This window comes from Rhinatrema bivittatum, chromosome 12 (genome assembly GCF_901001135.1).
Source record: "Rhinatrema bivittatum chromosome 12, aRhiBiv1.1, whole genome shotgun sequence".
Lineage (NCBI taxonomy): Eukaryota > Metazoa > Chordata > Amphibia > Gymnophiona > Rhinatrematidae > Rhinatrema > Rhinatrema bivittatum.
The window spans coordinates 44258300-44278233 of record NC_042626.1 but is presented as its reverse complement, the minus strand read 5'-3'; the positions used below and the strand labels follow the sequence as shown (position 1 = coordinate 44278233).

At 41.3% G+C, this 19934-nt stretch overlaps 1 protein-coding gene and 1 long non-coding RNA gene across 2 annotated transcripts in view; both read left to right on the top strand.

The window, feature by feature from the left end:
• Nucleotides 1-7932, top strand: part of ST3GAL4 (ST3 beta-galactoside alpha-2,3-sialyltransferase 4) — a 252299-nt gene extending 244367 nt beyond the window's left edge. Inside the window, exon 11 of the mRNA XM_029572370.1 lies at nucleotides 4825-7932. Within this exon, the coding sequence (XP_029428230.1) occupies nucleotides 4825-4911 (87 nt within the window). The 3' untranslated portion in view covers nucleotides 4912-7932. The remainder of the gene's footprint in view (nucleotides 1-4824) is intronic.
• A 3923-nt stretch (nucleotides 7933-11855) lies between these two features.
• The window catches only part of LOC115073855, a 61474-nt gene continuing 53395 nt past the window's right edge, over nucleotides 11856-19934 (top strand). Inside the window, exon 1 of the long non-coding RNA XR_003852143.1 lies at nucleotides 11856-11923. This is a non-coding gene — a long non-coding RNA (uncharacterized LOC115073855). The remainder of the gene's footprint in view (nucleotides 11924-19934) is intronic.

Here is a 19934-nt window from a genome sequence, read left to right as displayed (position 1 = left end):
GCCATATTCTGTATAAAACAGCAGGGTGGCACAGACTCCTTTGCCCTTTGTCAAGAATGGCTCTGATCTGGAACTCAACTTCTAGTGATATAACTTCCAGGGTCCCAAAATACTCTGGCAGACCAACTCAGTTGAGTCCTCCTTTTTGTCAAGTGGTTGTTGGATCAGCACATGGCAGACAAGTCTGTTGAATCTCTGGGGTCAGCCAACTATTGAGTATAAAGTATTGTGCATTATACACAAAACAATTTACAGAGAAGCAACAGAATGGTTTAATGCAGCCATTAGATTACACACACCCCAAAAACTGTTGAGATCCAGTAATAAAGGGCTGCTATCAGTCCCATCTGTACAATCAGCCCATCTTTCTCAAGTTAGAGAGAGAGCAATTTCTCTAGCCGGTCCAAACATTTGGAATACGTTACCTGAAAAGATAAGACTACAGCAGAACCCTAAATCATTTAAGAAGGATGTAAGAACATGGCTGTTTTGTATGGCCTATGATGAAAAAAACTCCACGTTTGGATTGAATACCTATGCAGGTCAGATGAGGTGAAATCAAGTTTTAAACTTACTTGATTTTATTGCTTTTTCTTTTATTATCATTGACATTTGACTTATTATTATTTTATTCAATCTATTTTATATTATGTTTTATATTTGCTTATTATTGCGTAAGATTGTATTTTGTTTAATTTCTTTTAACTGTATTCCTATTTTTTTACTTAATTGATTATATAAACAGTTGTGATGGCCTATTCTGAATGACTGTCTATAAAAATTTTTAAATAAATAAATACAAATAAATAACAATCAACTTGTGTGCTACAGAGAGCAACTGAAAGGTTGAAAAATTCTACTCTATTTTTCTAAGCAGATTTAGCTCAGTTCCCAACAGTTTTATTGTACACTTGGATACAGATTATATATCTATCCTCCGATTGCATTAATTGTGAAGACAGTCCAGAAAATGTTTTGGGATTGTGCAAGAATGATTCTTATTGCTCCAGCATGGCCAATGCAAGTGTGGTTTCCATATCTTCTGCAGTTGTTTGATCAGCCTTTGATTTCACTGAGCACATCTCTCTCTTTCATCAGTCAAGAGGACAGACTTCTCTGCTATCCAAATTTGTTTTCTCTGTTTCCTTCATTCCTAATTGACTGGGAGTGGCAGTTGCCAAAAGAACTTTATCAAATTGGTTAGAGGACTGTATTGCATATGGTTAAGCACTATCTGTTCAACAACAGAACCATAGACAACACAACTTGTTTCTTAATGGAAACAATAATGCCAATAGTGATGTGGCAGGGTCATCTATAAGGCTCTTACCTTATCACAGCTGCTGGGTGGTGCTAAGATCGATTTCCTAGAAACTGTGACTGCTAAAATCATCAAGGACTGGACATAAATGGTGTTTTGCTATTCACTGATGAACGTTCCAGCTTCAGACCATTCCTAGGGCAACATCAAAACTCGAATATATTAGAATAAAAAGCCTCTGATTGCTTTTAACATTTTAACCAAGCAAAGGCTGATAGCATGGATGTTGAATGCATGGTGTTTTCTCCCTGCTGCTTCCTAAAGAAGTGAAAGATACCTTCATTTCAGCCATTAAACCTTTGACCATACAGCTTAAAATGGAAGAGATTTTCAGTCTAGTGCCAATCTGGCTCTCTGCACCCATTCACAAGAGACATGGTCCACTACTTGTTTTGCCTTTCCTCATCAGGACTTGGTGCATTCTCAGTGAAAAGTGCCCCTTAGTGCCATATCAGCATACCATCAATGAGTGAGTGGAAAGCACTCCAATTTCTACTCATCCTTTGGTATCCAAATTTATGAAAGGATTGTGGCACTCTATGTCTCCAATGCCTTGGATTTTAACGTCATTTTGACCCAACTTATGAAGCCTCCATTTGGAGTTGGCTCCTTTAAAATTCCTCATGTGGAAGGTGGTGTTTCTAGAGGCTGTTGAATCTGCTCAAATGGTCAGTGAGTTGCAAGTTTTGGTGTATTACTTTATCTCCAGTTCTTCAGTAGTAAAGTGGTCCTTTGTACTCATCTTAAGTTCCTTCCTAAAGTAGTGTTGGCTTTCCACATAAATCAAGCCATTGTCCTTCCTACTTTTTTTCCCCAAGACTGCATGCTCATGAAAATGAGAAGTCTTTTCATTCATTGAACTGTAAGAGAGCCTTCGTCTACTATTTAAAAAGGACTCAACCTTATCAAAAGGCTTCTCTGTTTCTTTCATTCCTGATAGACTAGGAATGGCAGTTGCCAAAACAACTTTGTCAAATTGGCTAGAGCAGTGTTTCCCAACCAGTATGCCAAGATATGCATTTCAGACCTGATCAGATGTGATACATAAGTCTCACAACTGCCTGATGCTCAGATTCAAATCAGCACTTGAGTGCTGCTCTTAGCATCTCACAGCAAAAAGAGCAACAGTGGCTCTTAAACATATAGGGTCAGATTTATAAACCTATGCGCGGGTGTAGAATTGTGCGTGCAACCTGGCGCGTACAAATCTACGCCCGATTTTATAACACGCGCACGTAGCTGCGCACGTTATAAAATCCAGGGTCGGCGCGCGCAAGGGGAGCCCCAATGGCTTTCCCTGTTCCCTCCGAGGCCGCTCCAAAATTGGAGCGGCCTCGGAGGGAACTTTTCTTCCGCCCTCCCCCCCACCTTACCCTACCTAACCCGCCCCCCAGCCCTATCTAAAACCCCCCCCGACCTTTGTTGGCGAAGTTGTGCCTGCCTCTGGGCAGGCGTAGGTTGCGCGCGCCGGCACGACCGCTGTGTCAGAGGTCTCGGTCCTGCCCCGCCCCCAGCCCGCCCATTCCCCATCCATTTTTTCAAGTCCCGGGGCTTGCGCGCATTGCCGGGCCTATGCAAAATAGGCTTGGTGCGCGCAGGAGCAGGTTTTCGGTGTTACGTGCATAATATAAGTAATATACACGCGTAACCCTTTGAAAATCCGCCCCATAGGCACTCCTTTCTGAGAACAAGTGTAATCATTCATGCCTCTTCTTCCTAGCTACAGCAAGAGCCTTGGACAGTTGTAATACAAAGGGTAGCTGGGCTCCGCTTTGTGCAACCCACATTGCATACAGCACCATCTCCTCTTCCTTAGTATTCTCCTTTGAGTCATTCCAGCCTCGTCTTATCCCCAGCTGAGCAAAATAGAGGGAGTTTGTGCTCTGAGCACTGGTTGTGGCTTACCGAGTATTGGTAGCGTCAACAGTGAAAGAGCTCTGGCAGCACATGTGCCAATAAAGGTAATGAATTGAGCCGGCTGCCCACTTCACACCTTTTCTCTTCTGCTACACTGGTACTGGCAGTGATGAGTCCATGTGTATCTCTGCCCTCTCTCCCTTTGTTTTAAAATATGGACTTTCAGTGCTTCCATAGCTCTTCTTTTGGCCATGTGAGTCTTTTCCATGTCCGCATTCCCTGCCCTGTGGAGGCTGTCCCCCTCAACCTTTTTATTAATGCAGATATGCTTTTGCCTTTAAAAGGCTGGGAAACATTGGGCTAGAGGACTGTATCGCACATGGTTAAGCACTGTCTGTTCAACAAGTGACAGATTATCCTTGCTCGTCAAGTGAGAGCCATGGCGACTTCAGTTGCATACCTAAGGGCTGCCTCAAATGAAGACATCTGCAAAGCTGCAACTTGATGGTCTGTGCATACCTTCATATCTCACTACTGTCTGGACAGTATGTCCAAAGACAATAGCAATTTTGGACAAGCAGTTTTGCATAATCTGTTCACACAGTAGTCCACTCTCCAGTGGTGGAGCGGGGTTGCACATTCAGTAAGTGCTAGGCTGTGCAACCCTCAGCTTGGGAATCCCCACGTGTCATGGCTAATTCAGCCCTGCTTGTCGACAGAGAAAGCAAATTTGTTTACCTATAAACAGGATTTTCTATGGCAGCAGGATGAACTAGCCATGCTTAATTCCCACCCATCTACCTGGAGAATTGACTACCTCACTGAAGCTTGCTAAGCTCTGAAATTGACTGAGCTGCTCACAAGGCAGTGCATGTGCAGGAACCACCACACATGCTCCGTAAACATTTATTGAGCTCAGAGAGATGGGTCCATTTGGCACCATCTGACATTATTCATGTCATGGCTAATTTATCCTGCTTTCTGTGGGAGAACCCTGTTCATAGATGAGCAAACTTGCTTTTTGAGCCCGCAGTTTATTTTCGGTGGGCCCAAAACTGAAAGCTGCTCATTTTGAAGTAACTTAGCTGGATATGACTCATCCGGCTAAATTAGAAGGGCTATGCCACTAAATATCTGCATACAAGCCATTACTTAACAGGATAAATTATATCCAGCTAAGTTAAATCTGCTTGTTGGCAGATATAACTTACCCGCATAACTTATCCAGTTAAGGCTAAATATCGCTACTTAACCGGATAAATTATTCAGCTAAGTAGCACTGCCCAGATCCTCCTGTTACCCGCCCCCCTATCATGCCAGCTAAGAGATAGCCGGATCAATGAGATTCAGCGATCTGCTAGATAGTCAGATAAGTCCTGCTTATCCGGCTATCAAGGGCTGAACACGCTTTCAAGATTGGGCCTTTGTGTCTAAGGAAAAATGGGGGTCCTTGAAGGTGAGAGCTGCCTTCATTATGAACCGTTTTGCACATCACAATCTCTTTAAGGCAGATGCCTGTTTGTGCTTTGCTACAGATTGGGGAGGTGTGAGAGGGGGGCTGCTTTATAATGAAGAGGAGTTGGGAAATGTAGCACCTCTGGGATGAATGAAACCCAGTCTTTTAATGCTTGTTGTTCTTTTTCCAGGATTCAGACCACAACGTATCTCACGAAGCCCAAGCAATAAGAAAACTGTTGGAAGCCAAGATCATAAGGAACCTCACTCACTTCTGAAAAGACTTGGAAGAACTTCATCCCCTGTCATGGGGCTCAGAGGCCTTCGCAAACTGCTATCCTCAAGTGCTTCCTGGCTGGAGTCCATCACTGCTGCCAGTGACTCATAGACAAACAGTTTGTTCCTTAATGGAGCCAATAATGCCAAAGTAGCAATAGTGAGGAAAGCTAGTATTGTGGCCATGGTAACTCTTACCTTTACCGCAACTGGTGGGTGGTGCTAAGATTGACTTCCTGGAGACTGCGGCTGCTAAAATCATCAAGGATTGGACATAAACGGTGGTGTGCTATTCACTGATGAACCTTCTAGCTGCAGACCATTTCCAGGGCAACAACAGGATTCAAATACATTAAAACATATAATGCCCCTGATCGCTTTTAACATTTTAACCAAGCAAAGACTCTTGTTAGTTTTGTTTTTTGTTTTTTTTTTAATTTCTTCTGTGATATTTAATTTAAATGCATTTTGATCAGAGGGACATTGTAAAATGAAAGGATCTGGAATATTTTATGGTTTACTGATGAAACGGGATGGCAATTGCTGTTGTGACTCCTAATCCTTCCCCTAGGAAACCAAAAATGTTGGAAATGTCAAGGATCAGGCTGCAGAGCAGTCCTGCTGTTGTAGAAGGAAAGAAGAGATCCTGTAGTGATCGTGGTGCTCTTACCAGTCTTTATATGTTTGGATACAGAACTTTAGAATGGAAAACCAGGGCGTTTCTGGCTGGGGAGGTTTGTGGGGCAGGTGTTCTGTAATATGCTAGTTGAACTGTCTTGATTTCTTCCGTAAAGGGCAGCATTAGAGCAAGCTAGAATTCATTCCTAAGTGGAGGGTGAGAGACCAGTGGTAGAGAGAGTCCTCAGATCTGCTAAGTATACTCACACTGCAGGGACAGTGTGCATTTATTATAGTTATAGAGAATGGACACGGCAGATCTTAAGAACTTCTGATTCTCCCCCATCTCCAGGGGATTGCTCACATTAGAACCACCTCTCTCTTCTGTGCAGAACTTTACCTCCTTTGACCCCCAGCACCACCACATTTAATCATTGTGTGATTGAAAACTCTCAGCTGCGGACAGTCAGTCTCCTGGCAGAAAAGGCCAGTGAATTCCCCTGTGTTACCGACTCCACAACAGAATTTACCTCACCTGGCCTGGAAGACCCCAAGACAGTTGGGTTTTTAGGATATCCACAGTAATATGAAGGAGATAAATTTGTCTATCAGGTCTCTGATGTATAGACATTTATCTCATGCGTATTCATTGTGGACACCTGAGAACCAGGACTAACTGTAAGGTCACCAGAACAGGTTTGAGAAGCCCTGTTCTACAGGTTAGATACAAGCCGTATTCTCTAGGTATTGCTCGCTATTTCAGAAATGCACAAGGCAAGTATCAGTTGAGAGTGTTAAGTCACGGTTTCTTTGTTCTTTTGGATAAATGGCCCTTCACTTCTCATTCCTCCCTCACGCCTATTCCCATGCAGTTGTAGAAGTAGCCATGTAGTCAGAGTCTAATATTGGATCTGATTGGTCCATCTTGGTTTTGATGTCTCATCTAATGTCACATACAATTTAAGAGCCACTCTGATACCAGTCTATGCATATATGATGTGATTTATAGCATTCTAGTAGCTAATACTGGTCCTGGAGAAAAGTGGGATCTTGCAAGTTGATTATTACCTTTCATAAGACCCACAGAAGAATTATCTAAAGATGATTGATATACAAGAGCTTTCGAGACTATACTCCCTTCTCAGATGTGATGTCACCTGTAGATTCCTTCCAAGCTGAAGCTATAGCTGTGAGGTAGCAGCGCAAAGACTTGTAAAACCATAATGATTTGGCCGTGATACAGTCAAATGGTACAGCTGAGTTTTTCTACTTACCGTGTACATTTTAGAAAGCTTGCCTGTAAGGTGGTGATCAATTCATATTGCAATCAACAGTAATTCTGAATCAAGAGGACGTTCCTGCCTGTGTCCTTTAAACTATAGAGGGCTAGTTAAAAGGATTATTTTTGCATATGTAGTGTGGAGGAAGAGGATGTGAGAGTATAGTGTTCATGGAGGCCTGGGATTAAGGGTCAATGCTGGTCACTTTCGGGGTCCAGCAGGTGTGGTCATTCTTGTTGGAAACCCACAAGCCTGCCCAGGACTATCCACTGGTTTTCAATGGCTGAGAGTGTGACACAGTAGAGACTGCCAATGCTGAGAATAAGGGGGTAGGAATTGGCATGGGGCCAGCAATGATCCTTGTATCTGTTGAAGTGGAGACATGTTTTCTAAAGTTAACACATTGATATTTAATGGTCAGAAGAAGAATTTAGTATTGTTGTCCTACTGCAAACTTTCCAGCGCTCTTCAGGTAGCCATTGTACACATCCTCCCTCCTACCCATCTGACTTGCAATAAGAATCCTTCCCTGCAAGAACTTATTTCTTCCCATCCAGCTCTCTGAAGGGAGTGATCGTACACATCTATCAGTATTTTCCATTGCTGTCCCTTACTTCCCTCTGTGTTGTGTAGACTCAGTATTGTAGTGCCTTTTTGTGGTTAAGAAGGCAGGCTACAGACCTCCAGTGTTGTTTGTTGTGCTATTATTTGACTGACCACTAGGTGTCTCTGTAAGAGCAACGCTCTATGAGAGCACTATCTGCAGCACTACCATCTCAGGCTTACCTGAGGAACATTTTGGCACTTTCCTGCTGTAACTGTGTGTTTTCTGTCTGTATTTTATTTTAGATATGTTATATTATATATTTACACCCAACACCCCATCCCCATTTGTTATTTCTATGTTTGAATTTCCCTGAATACTTTGGACCTAAAATATTTTAAACTGAGTCTGCTGTAGCACGAGGCACGTCAGTCGTTCACTGGATCTCCTCTTCCTTTCTTCCCAAAACCATTGATCCTGAATAATTGGTGGGGGCTAGGATGAAGAAGCCAACCCTGCTGGGTCTGAATGCCAAATTAATTTAACTAAGGAAAATAAATATTATTTATCTTAGAACTGTTTAGGTGTAAGGTGTAATTGATGATTTCTCTTTCTCTTTCTTACGCACACACACACACACACACACAAAATCCAATATATTGCATGAATAGCGTTACAAATTACTACAATTCCATATAATTTTTTTTTTTTGGGCTGATACATTGAACACATTTTCTTATTTTAATACTTCTTTTTTAACTTTTTATTTATGCATTTTGAAACAAATCAAATATATTTGAAGGAAAAAAGGCATTATGCAGGATTAAATCATATAAAAGAAATAAAAATAAATACAACTTTTGTAACATAGCATAAGCCAACTTTAGACCCCAATCAAGAGGGGGAATAGAAAAAGCCATGAGTAAAGCTTACAAAAAAGTAATACAAATAATAAAAAAAAAAAAAAAAGGATGAAAACATCAGAGCAGAACATTACCCATTAATCTTAATTACATATAACACAGAGGCAGGTTACAATACAATGCTACGTCTGGCATCTATAAACTCTCTCAGCTGTAGCAAATCACAAAAAAGAAACTTAGAAGCGTCAAGAGTTATAACACATGTAGTCCGATAGACAATACTTCAGGTTTCAAGGTCAGAAACTTCCTCCTACATTCCTGCATGACTCTAATGAGAGCCAATAGCTTCCTGAAGCAGTCATTTATTTCATCTAGAAACTTTACCTCCCCGGCATAGCCTAATGTAACATTTACCCAGTCAGTATTGGGGTAATTACATTCTCCCATTATTACTGTACTGCCAAATTTAAGTTCCCTTCTTAACATTTCATTGTCCGTCTATTCATTTTGGCCTGGTAGACTGTAGTATACCCCCACCAGTATACCCTTCCCCCATCACACATGGAATTTCCACTCATAAAGATTCTACTCTCATTTAGTCTGGTGCTGTCCTCAGCTGTCCATCTTTTAGCTTGAGTGCCTATGCAGTCATTTAAACCTTTTTTCTTTGCCAGTTTCAAATACCAGAGAACTAAATTCTTGAACACTAAATAACATTTATTAGAAAGTTGAACAATTTAAACTCACTGTGGATGTCAAGGTATCAAGGATAGCTGTACAGAGTCCAGTTCAGCTGTTATGTTTCTGAGAGTCCAGTAGTCAGAGGAGGGAACTGCAACTATGGTAGAAGCTGTAGATGCTAGTGAATAGTAATAGTATATGAATAAATAGGTGAAAAGTGATGCTCCAAGAATCCTATAGAGAAGGACTCAGGAAGAGCTGTTAGCTTGCCAAGAGCCTTTTGTTACTGAAAGTTTCTGCAGGAAATGAACTGTCCCAGCATTCCTTGGGGCAAGGGACCAATAAGAAGAGTCAAGAGAACACAGACAGAGAGATACAAATCAAAAATAGGAAAGAGCCAATAAGGAGCTCAGAAACATTCAGAAAAATGAGCTCTACAATATGTAGAGAATCTAAATGGTGCAATATCACATAATGACACTGGGTGGCAGCATAATAAGAAACATGTATTCACATGCTGTGGAGGCTGAATAAGTTTCCTGAAGGATCTTTATCCTGTTGGACTGTATGCCATCCCTAACAAAGTGCTACCCCATCTTCCACCAAGTTGATCCATTATGATATAATTTGTACCTTGGTATAGCACTGTCCCATTGATTATCCTTCCACCAGGTCTCTGAAATGCCAATTATGTCTACCTCTTCATTCAGTGCTATACATTCTAACTCTCTCATTTATTTTTTAGATTTCTGGCATTAGCATACAGAAATTTCAAAGTATGTTTTTTTGTTTGTATTGACAATCTGCTTATCAGTTGACAGGGTTAATTTGGAATCTTTTAACTCGGGTGGTTCTTTACTTGTAGGCATATGGGCTACTTTTATTTTTATTAGAACCTCTCTATCGGGATGCCCTAACTATTCTTTTATTTTAGTAACCTTTGAAGATTCCACTCTCTGAACCATGTGTTGCTGAGCAAATGTCAGCTTTCCCTGGTGTTCTAGTTTAAAAGCTATTCTCTCTCCTTTTTGAAGGTTAGCGCCAGCAACCTGGTTCCACCCTAGTTAAGGTGGAGCCCATCCTTTCAGAAAAGGCTCCCCCTTCTCCAAAATGTTGCTCAGTTAATTACAAAACTAAAGAACTCTTCCCTACACCATCGTCTCATCTATGTATTGAGGCTCTGGAGCTCTGCCTGCCTCTGGGATTCTGTGCACGGAACAGGGAGCATTTTAGAGAATGCTACCCTGGAGGTTCTGGATTTCAACTTTCTAACTAAAAGTTTTTGTTTTCAGAACCTCCCTCTCACACATTCTTATGTCATTGGTGCCCAGATGTACCATAACAGCTGGCTCCTCCCCAGCAGTCACCCTCACATATTAGCCCTCTTTCTCACCTGTCACCCCAGTCACTCTCCTCACCCCCCCTACACACACCAGGCTGTTTCTGTCTCAGAAATCATGACCTCAACCAATCTCTCTCTCACTAGTCACCCCCCACACCATCCAAACTAGGCTGACTCTCTAACCAGTCACCACCCCAACCTGTCTGTGTGTCACACCATTCTCTCTGTAAACAGTCACCTCATTACTCCACACAAGGTTATTTCTCTCTCACCATAGTAGCCAGTACCACCCCATCCAGTCTCTCTCTCACCTGTTACCCCATGGCCCATACAGTCACACCAGACACTCCCTCTCTCACCTGTCACTCCCCACCACAGCCACACACACACAAATACACTCCAGGCTGTTTCTATCTCAAAAAACACCACCACAATCAGTCTCTCATCTGTCACTTGTCAGTCACCGCATACAATCAACCCAGGCACTCCCCCTCTCACCAGTCACTCTCCCCCCCATGCACACGAACTAGGCTGTTTCTGTCTCCGAAATCACCACCACAACCAGTCTCTCTCGCACCTGTCACCCCATTCAGTCACCCCATTCACTCATCCTTTCACCAGTCACAATCCCCCCACACCTATTCTGGGCTCTCTCTCACACCAATCCATCTCTCTCGCACTCACAAGTCACTCTAAACAGCCACCTCATCACTCCACACAAGGTTGTTTCTCTCTCACCATGGCAGCCAGTCACCAGCCCATCCAGTCTCTCTCTCACCTGTTACCCCATAGCCCATACAGTCACACCAGACACTCTCCCTCTCACCAGTCACCCCCCACCCGCACACACACACCAGATTGTTTCTGTCTCAAAAATCACCACCACAACCAGTCTCTCATCAGTCTAAAATCAGTCACTTTCTTCCAATGATGATGATTTTTTGTTTTTGTTTACAGTTATGTGCGAGAAAGTTCCGGCATCTACCTCATTGGGAATGGGTCGGTCCAGGAAGCCCTGCTTCACTAGGGAGGATGTGGACCTCCTGGCATGCCTGTTCCTCCAGGAGGAGAAAATACTCTTTACCCTCTAGGGCTCCCGTAGAGATTTACATCTTTCTAATGTGGCTAAGGGGGGCGCCTCCTCCCTTCATGATCTTGAAGATCTTAGAAAACAAAAAAGGCAAGAGACATGCGCTTTCATGAACGGGAGTGGTTAGAGAAAGTCTGGAGGACTTTACATCCTCCCTTATCTGGTAGATTAGTTTTTCTTACTACTCTCAAAGCTTGTAATAATCAAGAGATTAAGAGAATGTCACTTGAAATTGAAAATGATTTCATTAGTGTAGAATATTGTTTATGAAATGCATGTGGTTTCTCCAAATGTTATCTCCTCCCTTGTATGTTAGAAGTGGTTAAATGTTATGTGTATGAAACATATGACAGGACATGTATGTTTACTCATATAGCATGCTACCACTCCTGAGTCAGCAGTAGCATGCTGTATAACTAACTATAAATACATATGGATTGACTTTAATTTTAATATTCATCATTTTCTTGCTTGCTGTTGTCTGAGCATACAGTGATCTCACGTCTCTTATTTTTTATCTTTTTACAGCAAGTAATACCTGCGGCAGTGAAGTGGGGCTTTTAGGCTGAGCTCTGAATGTGGAACCAGCTGCAGAGGTTTGTTAAAATAGTAGTAGTACTGTCATCATGTGTCACTGTCCAATCAAAATATGTTTTGTCCACTGTGTCTAATCATGATGGGTGTGTGTGTATAACATTAAATATACTATATATAATGTCATTGCTAGAAGTAGATTTTTAATGCATTGGACTGTGAGGGGTATGTGTGTGGTCTTACATAGAGAAATGGTGCTGGTATGGAGAAATACATTTGTATGGTTAAAAAGTACTAGTGTTGGTTAACTGGTTACGTTATGACATCACTCTTGAAAAGCAGTTAGAGATATAATTGATTGATTATTATTATTCATGTTTGCTGCAGTGCCAGCTTTTGTTATATTAATGTGTTTCTATAGAGTAACCCAAATTAGAGCTATACAATGCAATGTTCCACATTAGGAGTCACTACTCAGGGAAAGGATCTAGGTGTCATCGTTGATAATACATTGAAATCTTCTGCTCAGTTTACAGCCCAAGAAAGGAATTATTAAGAAAGTAACAGAATAAAACAGAGAATATCTTAATGTCTCTGTATCACTCCATGGTGCAACCTTATCTTGAATACTATGTGTAGTTCTGGTACAAAATCAAACTTTGTTGTAACTCAAAAGGGTATAGGAAAAATTCACACTGCTTCCTGAGCAGTTTACAAAGATCTACAGGTCACAGTAGTAAAGTAGGCCAAATAAATAAATCCAAATATGTAACATGATTGTTAGGTCTTTAAAGAATAGGCTGCTAAGCAGACCCGTAACTATAACATATGTTCTCCAATACAGGTAAAAATCACAAAAACAAACAAAGAGATCCTTCAGGGTGCAGTCAAAAAGGTGACATCTCAGTTTTCAAATATTTTGAAAACAGGCAGTTTTCATGGAGTTAGAAAAATGTACAGTGTAAAAGGGCAATTAAATATTTAATTAGAAAGCTAGTCCCTACAACGCAGGTTACAGAAGGGAAGTGTGGAGGGGGAATTGATAGAACAATTCTTAGTTACCAAACTATATCAGCAGAAAGTCATGCAACTCATCCATAGCCACCTTCTAGGGAGGAAAAGACCCAAGAGAAAATATTGGCACAGTTCTATTAGTTGGGCCTCCATAAACAGGTCCAGTTGTATTTCCGGTCCTACCCTACCTGCCAACTCTCAAAGCCTGCTGGGCATTGACCTTGTGGGGCCCCTAGAGAGATTTACTCGGAGAAATAAGTACATCCTTGTCATTCTGGACTACGCCACAAGATATCCAGAGGCAGTACGGAATATGAAGACCTCGACAGTAGTGACCGCCCTAATGGAGGTTTTTTCACGACTTGGGCTGCCCAAGGAGATCCTGATGGTTCAGGGAACCCAGTTTGTGTCCAAGGTAAAGAAAAAACTCTGCACCTTGCTCAAGATAAAAACTCTGCGTACCTCGGTGTATCACCTGCAGATCGATAGCTTTGTTCAGCACTTCAATCAGACGGTCAAACAAATGTTGAGGAAATTTGTAGATGAAGACAGCAAGAACTGTGCATTTCTACCCTCACGTGCTGTTCGCAGTCTGTGAAGTATAACAGAGCTCGATGGGGTTTTCCTCTTTTGAATTATTTTATGGGAGGAGATTGAGAGGAATCTTGGCCATAGCTTGCGGGACTTGGGAAGACAAAAGGAACTCCAGGCAGAACCTCTCTGACTAAGTTCTCTGAGTGCAGGATCATTTAAAAGGTCTGGGAAGGCAGCCCACCTATGCCTAGAGAAGGCTCAGGCTACCCAAGCCCCAGGTTACAATTGCCCCACAGTCCGAAGGGTATTCCTAATCCCATCTTTGGAAAGCAAGGACCCTATGAAGTTTTGGAGAAAACTGGGCCCATGGATTACAAAATAGCCCAGCAAGATAAATGAAAGAAAACTAATATCTACCATGTAAACCTGCTGAAGAAGTGGGTTGCACAGGAGTGTGGAGTGTTACAAGAAGGAGAGTTTGGTTCAAAGGTTGAACCTGAAGTGAACCGAACTCAGATTCCCTTTGGAGAGCAGCTAACTTAAAGTGGTAGAGCAAAACAAGGAGATCTTCTCGAACCTGCCAGGTCATACCCACCTGATGCAGCATGACATCATTACGCCTCCTGGCACTGGCTGGCTACTGGACTAATTCTGGCTAGGGCTAGTAGTAGCACTAGCTTGCACTTCCTCCCAAGACTGACACTAAGTCCATCAACATGATTCAGTTCACCTACTTCAGGTAGCAATGATTGAAGATTGATTTGTTATCTTTAGAAAGATACTCAAATGAACAAAGAGCTTTTATGCCCCCAATTTCCACAAAGGAAAGAAGCAGACAACCAGAGCAACCATTATTATATCAGCTGTTAGACTGCTATTGAGTGAAATAAGGTGGGATAAAAAAAACAATTGGCTGAATCAAAAACACTTGTACCAATCACCATATACCTAGTACAAAAATGAAGCAGGATTGGGGAAATCAAGGTCTGCATATTCCAAAATGACAGGGCCCCTTTCCTTAAATACTCAGGGATTGGCAAATTCAAAATATGGACTTGCAGTCCATTACATATTTTTGACAGCCAAAGGAAATGCAGAGCCATACCTCTAGCTAACGAACTGCTCCCGCAAATTACACTTTGTAACCTAAATTGTAACATTACTGACTCTGTGCGGTAACTCCCATTGCTGCACAATAACTCTACTTACTGCGCAGTACATTCCATTACTGTGCAATACATTCCATTACTGTGCAGTAAGCTCCATTATTGCTCAGTAGCACGAAATAATTTTGATGAAATTTTGGCAATTTTACTTTCATTTCGCCGGCCCCCTCACATGAGACAAAACAGACAATTTTGTTGCAGTTGTCTATTTCATTTCAATGGATTGCAAATCCCTAATATTGTTGAGTTCTTAATTTAGGTTGCTATGAGAGTAGGGATGTGTAAATCAGAGTCCTTTAACTTTATGTGGTGTATTTAATGTGAATTCGGCAATGATTTGCAAGGGAACAAATCATGTAATTAATAAGGGCTAGGTCACTCCCTTGTTTTTTAGATAAATCCCAGATTGATTTTTGATGTGAATGTGTCTCTTCCTATCTTATATGGGATAAGAGTTTATAAATCAAAGAATGATCTTAAGGGTGGGTGCAAGGGAAAGAAAGACACTAAAAACAATACTTACTTTTTCTAGTTTGGTTTTTTTTATCAAGGCACACACACAAACTAAAAGAAATTATATACCTTTTAGTCTTTTTTTTTTTTTAATCAAGGCACATATACACTCTCCCATACACACATTCTCTTCTAGATATAGACACCCATTCCTTCCACATAAACCCACTCATCTCACAGATACCTACCTCCTCCACACATACAACACTCTCTCCCAGATACCCACACATCAACCCACATACTCTCACTCTCTCCAAGACACACAAACATACACGTGCTCTCTCCCAGACACATCAATTCCCACACATCTACTCTCTTCCAGACCCCCCCACACACCCTGTCTCCCAGATACATCCACCCCCCCATACACTCATTCTACCAGACACAAACATACACTTTCTCTTCCATACAGACACCTACACAAACTCACTCTCGCAAAGATGCAGCCATACACATACCCACTCTCGATCTCCCAGACACAGACACACCCATATGCACACTCACTCTTCTTCTTCCAAATACAGACACATCCACACACATTCTGCTGTTGTGCTGCTGCTCATGCTCACTCAGAAGTAAAATTTAATGTTGCTCTCGTAAAAACCCCATATACGTAAGCGTATGGGGCAAGCATGCCTAACTCTTATTTTAAAAGTGTCAAAGTACATGCATATGTGTGCATGAGCAACAGAATGCATGTAAAAAAGGGCATGTTAGGGGTGTGTTCTGGGTATACATGTGTAATGACATTTTAAAAGCATCTTACATGCTGAGGTGTGTGTACTTACCATGTACATTTGCTTCAGTTTGGTTACACACACAGCCAGAAGAGAGAGAGTCGTGAATAGTGACTTTCATTTGCGAAGTGACCACCTCCTGCTGAATGGAAGCAGGAACTGCCCCATGAGTGGGAGGGAGGATCCCTGGTGTAGACTGGGACCTACTAGGGAACACTGTGAAAAACTTGCCCACACATTGTGGGAACAGAGACAGGATCACATAGGGGAATGCTGTGAGAGTTCCAGGGATAGACCAGGGCAATCAGTTTACTACATGCAACCTCATGCTTTCAACTGGGGGTTAGAGGAACATATTGGAGAAAACAGGGACCTAAAGGGCCATGGGGGTGGGTGGTTGAAGGGGAGAGTATCTGGAACATATTGAGGGGTGAGAGACAGGGGATGAGACTTTCATTTCAATATGACTCTAATCACCGTATGGGTACTCAAGGCTATAAGCTGAGGAGAGGAGGAGGAGGTACCCCGCACACAAGATCTACAGGACAAGGACTCAGTTTTTAGATCTGTCAAAGGAGCAAGTCATGTACAGGTTCACGTTTCATAAGGAAACTATATTGTATCTATGCCAGCAATTAGAGCAGGGCCTCCAACCTACCAGCTAAAGGGGCCATACCATGCTAGAACATGTCAATCTCACCACTGCCCTAGTCTTTTTTGCAACCAGTGCCTTCCAAACCCCTCTTGAAGTCACAGCTGGCATAAGCCAGTCTGCCACCTCTATGTGCATCGATCAGGTTCTGGCTGCCTTGCTAAGGGGAACATATCAGTATATATCCTTCCCTCAGAGATATTCTGGGTACTGGTAGACTTCTGTGTATGATTTTTTAGAGGAGGAGAGGGACCATTCAAGATCTGAAATGCCAAAGCCAAACCTTGCGATATAACCAATGCATAAGTTACCTTCTTTAGAGCATTAATATTCAAAAAAGTTTCAATTGCCTAGTCAAAATCATCAGCCACAGCAGGTAAACAGTTTACATCCAAATGTCATTATACATATTCACATATTTATTACAAAATTCAATTATAAAATTCTTACATAAAAGTATCAACAATACAAATTGCCTAAACACAAGGTAAACAGAATCAAACCATTGTTCACAGCTAAATGTTCTCTACTAACTTGCTTAATTCTGCCCACATTATTCACTCATACTCTCAAAATACCATTAACAGTCACAAAATATATTTAAAAACAAAGCAACCACATTTTCCTCAGAGGCTTCATATATGCACATTAACTAGTGTCTTAAAGAGCAACTCTTCACCCCCATTGGAATCTCACTAAATTTCCTTTAATCCTGCACCGTAGTTATTCTTCTAATTCTTCAACGTTCCACAACAAACGTCCCACATGTCCCAGTAAGGTCCCTTGTTTCGCTCAATTGGGCTTCTTCAGGGGAACATTTTCATCCGACAATTCTAAGTGCTGCTACACCAAGCTGCAAAGTATTCAAAGGAATAATTCCTTTTAATACTACCATTCATACCTCACATAATATACAAATTATGTCACCACATAATTTGTATACCACTTGTGTCCTACTACTTCTTGCTACAGGATCATATAGATATTATCCCTTTCAATTCCCAAATCAATCGCACTTCTCAATGTATTGCTTAATAAGATATCTGGTTCGTCATTCCGTGTGTTCCTGCAATATAACGATCACATACATATTATATACTCAATTTAAACACCTTTACCTCTGCTAACCTCTTCTCTACAAAGCTATTCCTTTACTCCCAGTGTACATATATACCATACCAACCTCTTACACACCGTCTACAAATATAACAGCCATTTAAATTTCAAGCATCCCGCTCGCTGACATCACCAGCATCTAGACGCCACCTCCTCCAAGTCTGCGTTCCTTCTAACCATACCTTTAAATACTGGAATCAACCAATCCCAACACCCTATCCTACCCACACGTCAAGCATGCAGCCAATCCCATGGCTTCGTCACCATACCTCAACCCTGTCAGAACTTCTATGTTGCAAAACGATCTCAGCAAATGTAACAATCACATCACTATCATTCAAACAACACTACAGGAAAATTAAAAAATAACAATTTTAAAAATATGCCTCCCACTCAGTTTTTCTGTTCAATCCATATCGGCTCAAAGTATTCCACCTAAAAATGAATTTTTGTTCAATCTGCCATAAATGATGGGCAAAGTCATCTCTCTCCCACACCAATTGCCTAGATACACATTTCTTGCAACAGAGAATATCTGGTTCTGCAATGCTAGAAGAGGATCCAGTCTTACTCCCAAAGATGTCACCACATCCCTCAGCAGCAAGATTTGATCATCATTTCTTGGAAACCCTAAATTATGATATGGCCCTACTTGCAACAATTTTGTTACGATTGAATATAAAAACAACCTATTTTTCCTCAGCCAATCATTAGCCATCTTTAGGCAGTCATTGAGTCATTTCACAGCTATATCTCTACCTCTACCCATAGGTATAGTCAACTGTATATTATCTGCATAAATGATGGGTATAAAGCCAAATGACAAAATAACACTTCCCAATGGTGGTGGTAGGGGAGAAGGACGAACCTTGAGAAACTCCTTGATCAACTCCTCTAGCTGCTGACACCAATCCCTGAAAAGCAATATTTTGAGATCTTCCTTGCAAGTAAATGTAAAGGGGGTGAATAAAATTAAAATAAATACCTGCCTAATTGTTGCTGAGTCCACGGTAGCTCCTAGCTGCCAGAGAGAGCCCAGAAGTGTTGCGATGAGTTTTTTTAAATAGATAAATGCCACTCAGTGTGGTTGATACCACACTACAGCAGCAGCACTGAGAATGCTGCTTCTGCCAGCTTAAGCCAGCAGACAGTGTAAGGGCTTTAATCAAAGCCCCTGCATGATTACAGTGCAGGCCAAGGGGTCCTCACAGACTTGGGAAGGTGATGTTAACAAGAGGCTGCCTACACAGTGCCTGTAGGAAAATTAAACTTTAAAAATTAATTAAAAACCTATCAGAAACTGGGGTTTGGTGGTGTTGGTCACCAGGTGAGATCATATAAATATGGATTGAACCCTTGGTTTTGGGAAAAATGTTTATTATTATGTAAATTAAAAATATAATTAGCTATAAAAATATTAAATAGCTAATATGGTCATGAAAAAACAAAGGACTACTGTTACATTTATTTAGAACCTAACCTGAAAGTTTGGTGTGATTTTGAACTGTGCAAATGGAGTTTTCTTATTGGTTTCATTTCCCAGCTCTCAGAGAAAAAAAAAAAAAGACTCTACCATCCCATAGACAATGCCATGGTAATGATAGCCCACCCCAGAGTCTACGCAATGCAGCTGGGTGATCAGGGCTGCATAATAAAACCAAGTTGAGGCAAAGCACAGAAAGATTTGAGAAGTAATTTGCCTTAAAAGAATGTTTTGAAAATACTTAAAATTCTTTTGAAAGCTGTGTTCCTTAGTCAAGGTGTTTTTAAGTGGTTTCTTGGTAGTTAAGAAGGTTTATAAAGTAAATGAGAACTATTTCTTGAAGATATTTCAGAGGTATAAAGATCTCTTCTGAGGATTTTTTCAGAATGCATGAGGAGACTGAAGAGAAAGCTAGCTGGAGCCTGAGGCAGGGAGAGCTGGGTGCCAGAGACTGAGAGAGAGCTGTGTATCTGGAGGCTGCAGGGAGAGCAGCTGTGCTGGAAATCTGAAGCAGGGTTGTGTTAGAAACTGCAGAGAATGCACATAGAAACCACAGAGAAAGCTGTGTTAGAAGCTGCAGGCAAGCTGAGCTATTTGTGACAGTGTGTAAAAGTGTGCTTATTGTAATTCTAATCCTTTTCTGAGGTAAGAAATTAGTTACAATTAAAGATACCTCAGACCAGTTGTAGGAAGTTATTTTTGCTAGCTTTGATAGATAAGTGGATGTGAGAAAAGTGGATGATTGATGGTCTGATTCTGAACTGATTTAATTGAAGTGAATACTGATCAGAAAGAAACATTTTCATTAAGTCCTACAGACTTCAGATTGTGTACCCTCCATCTGTAGATAAAGGTGCT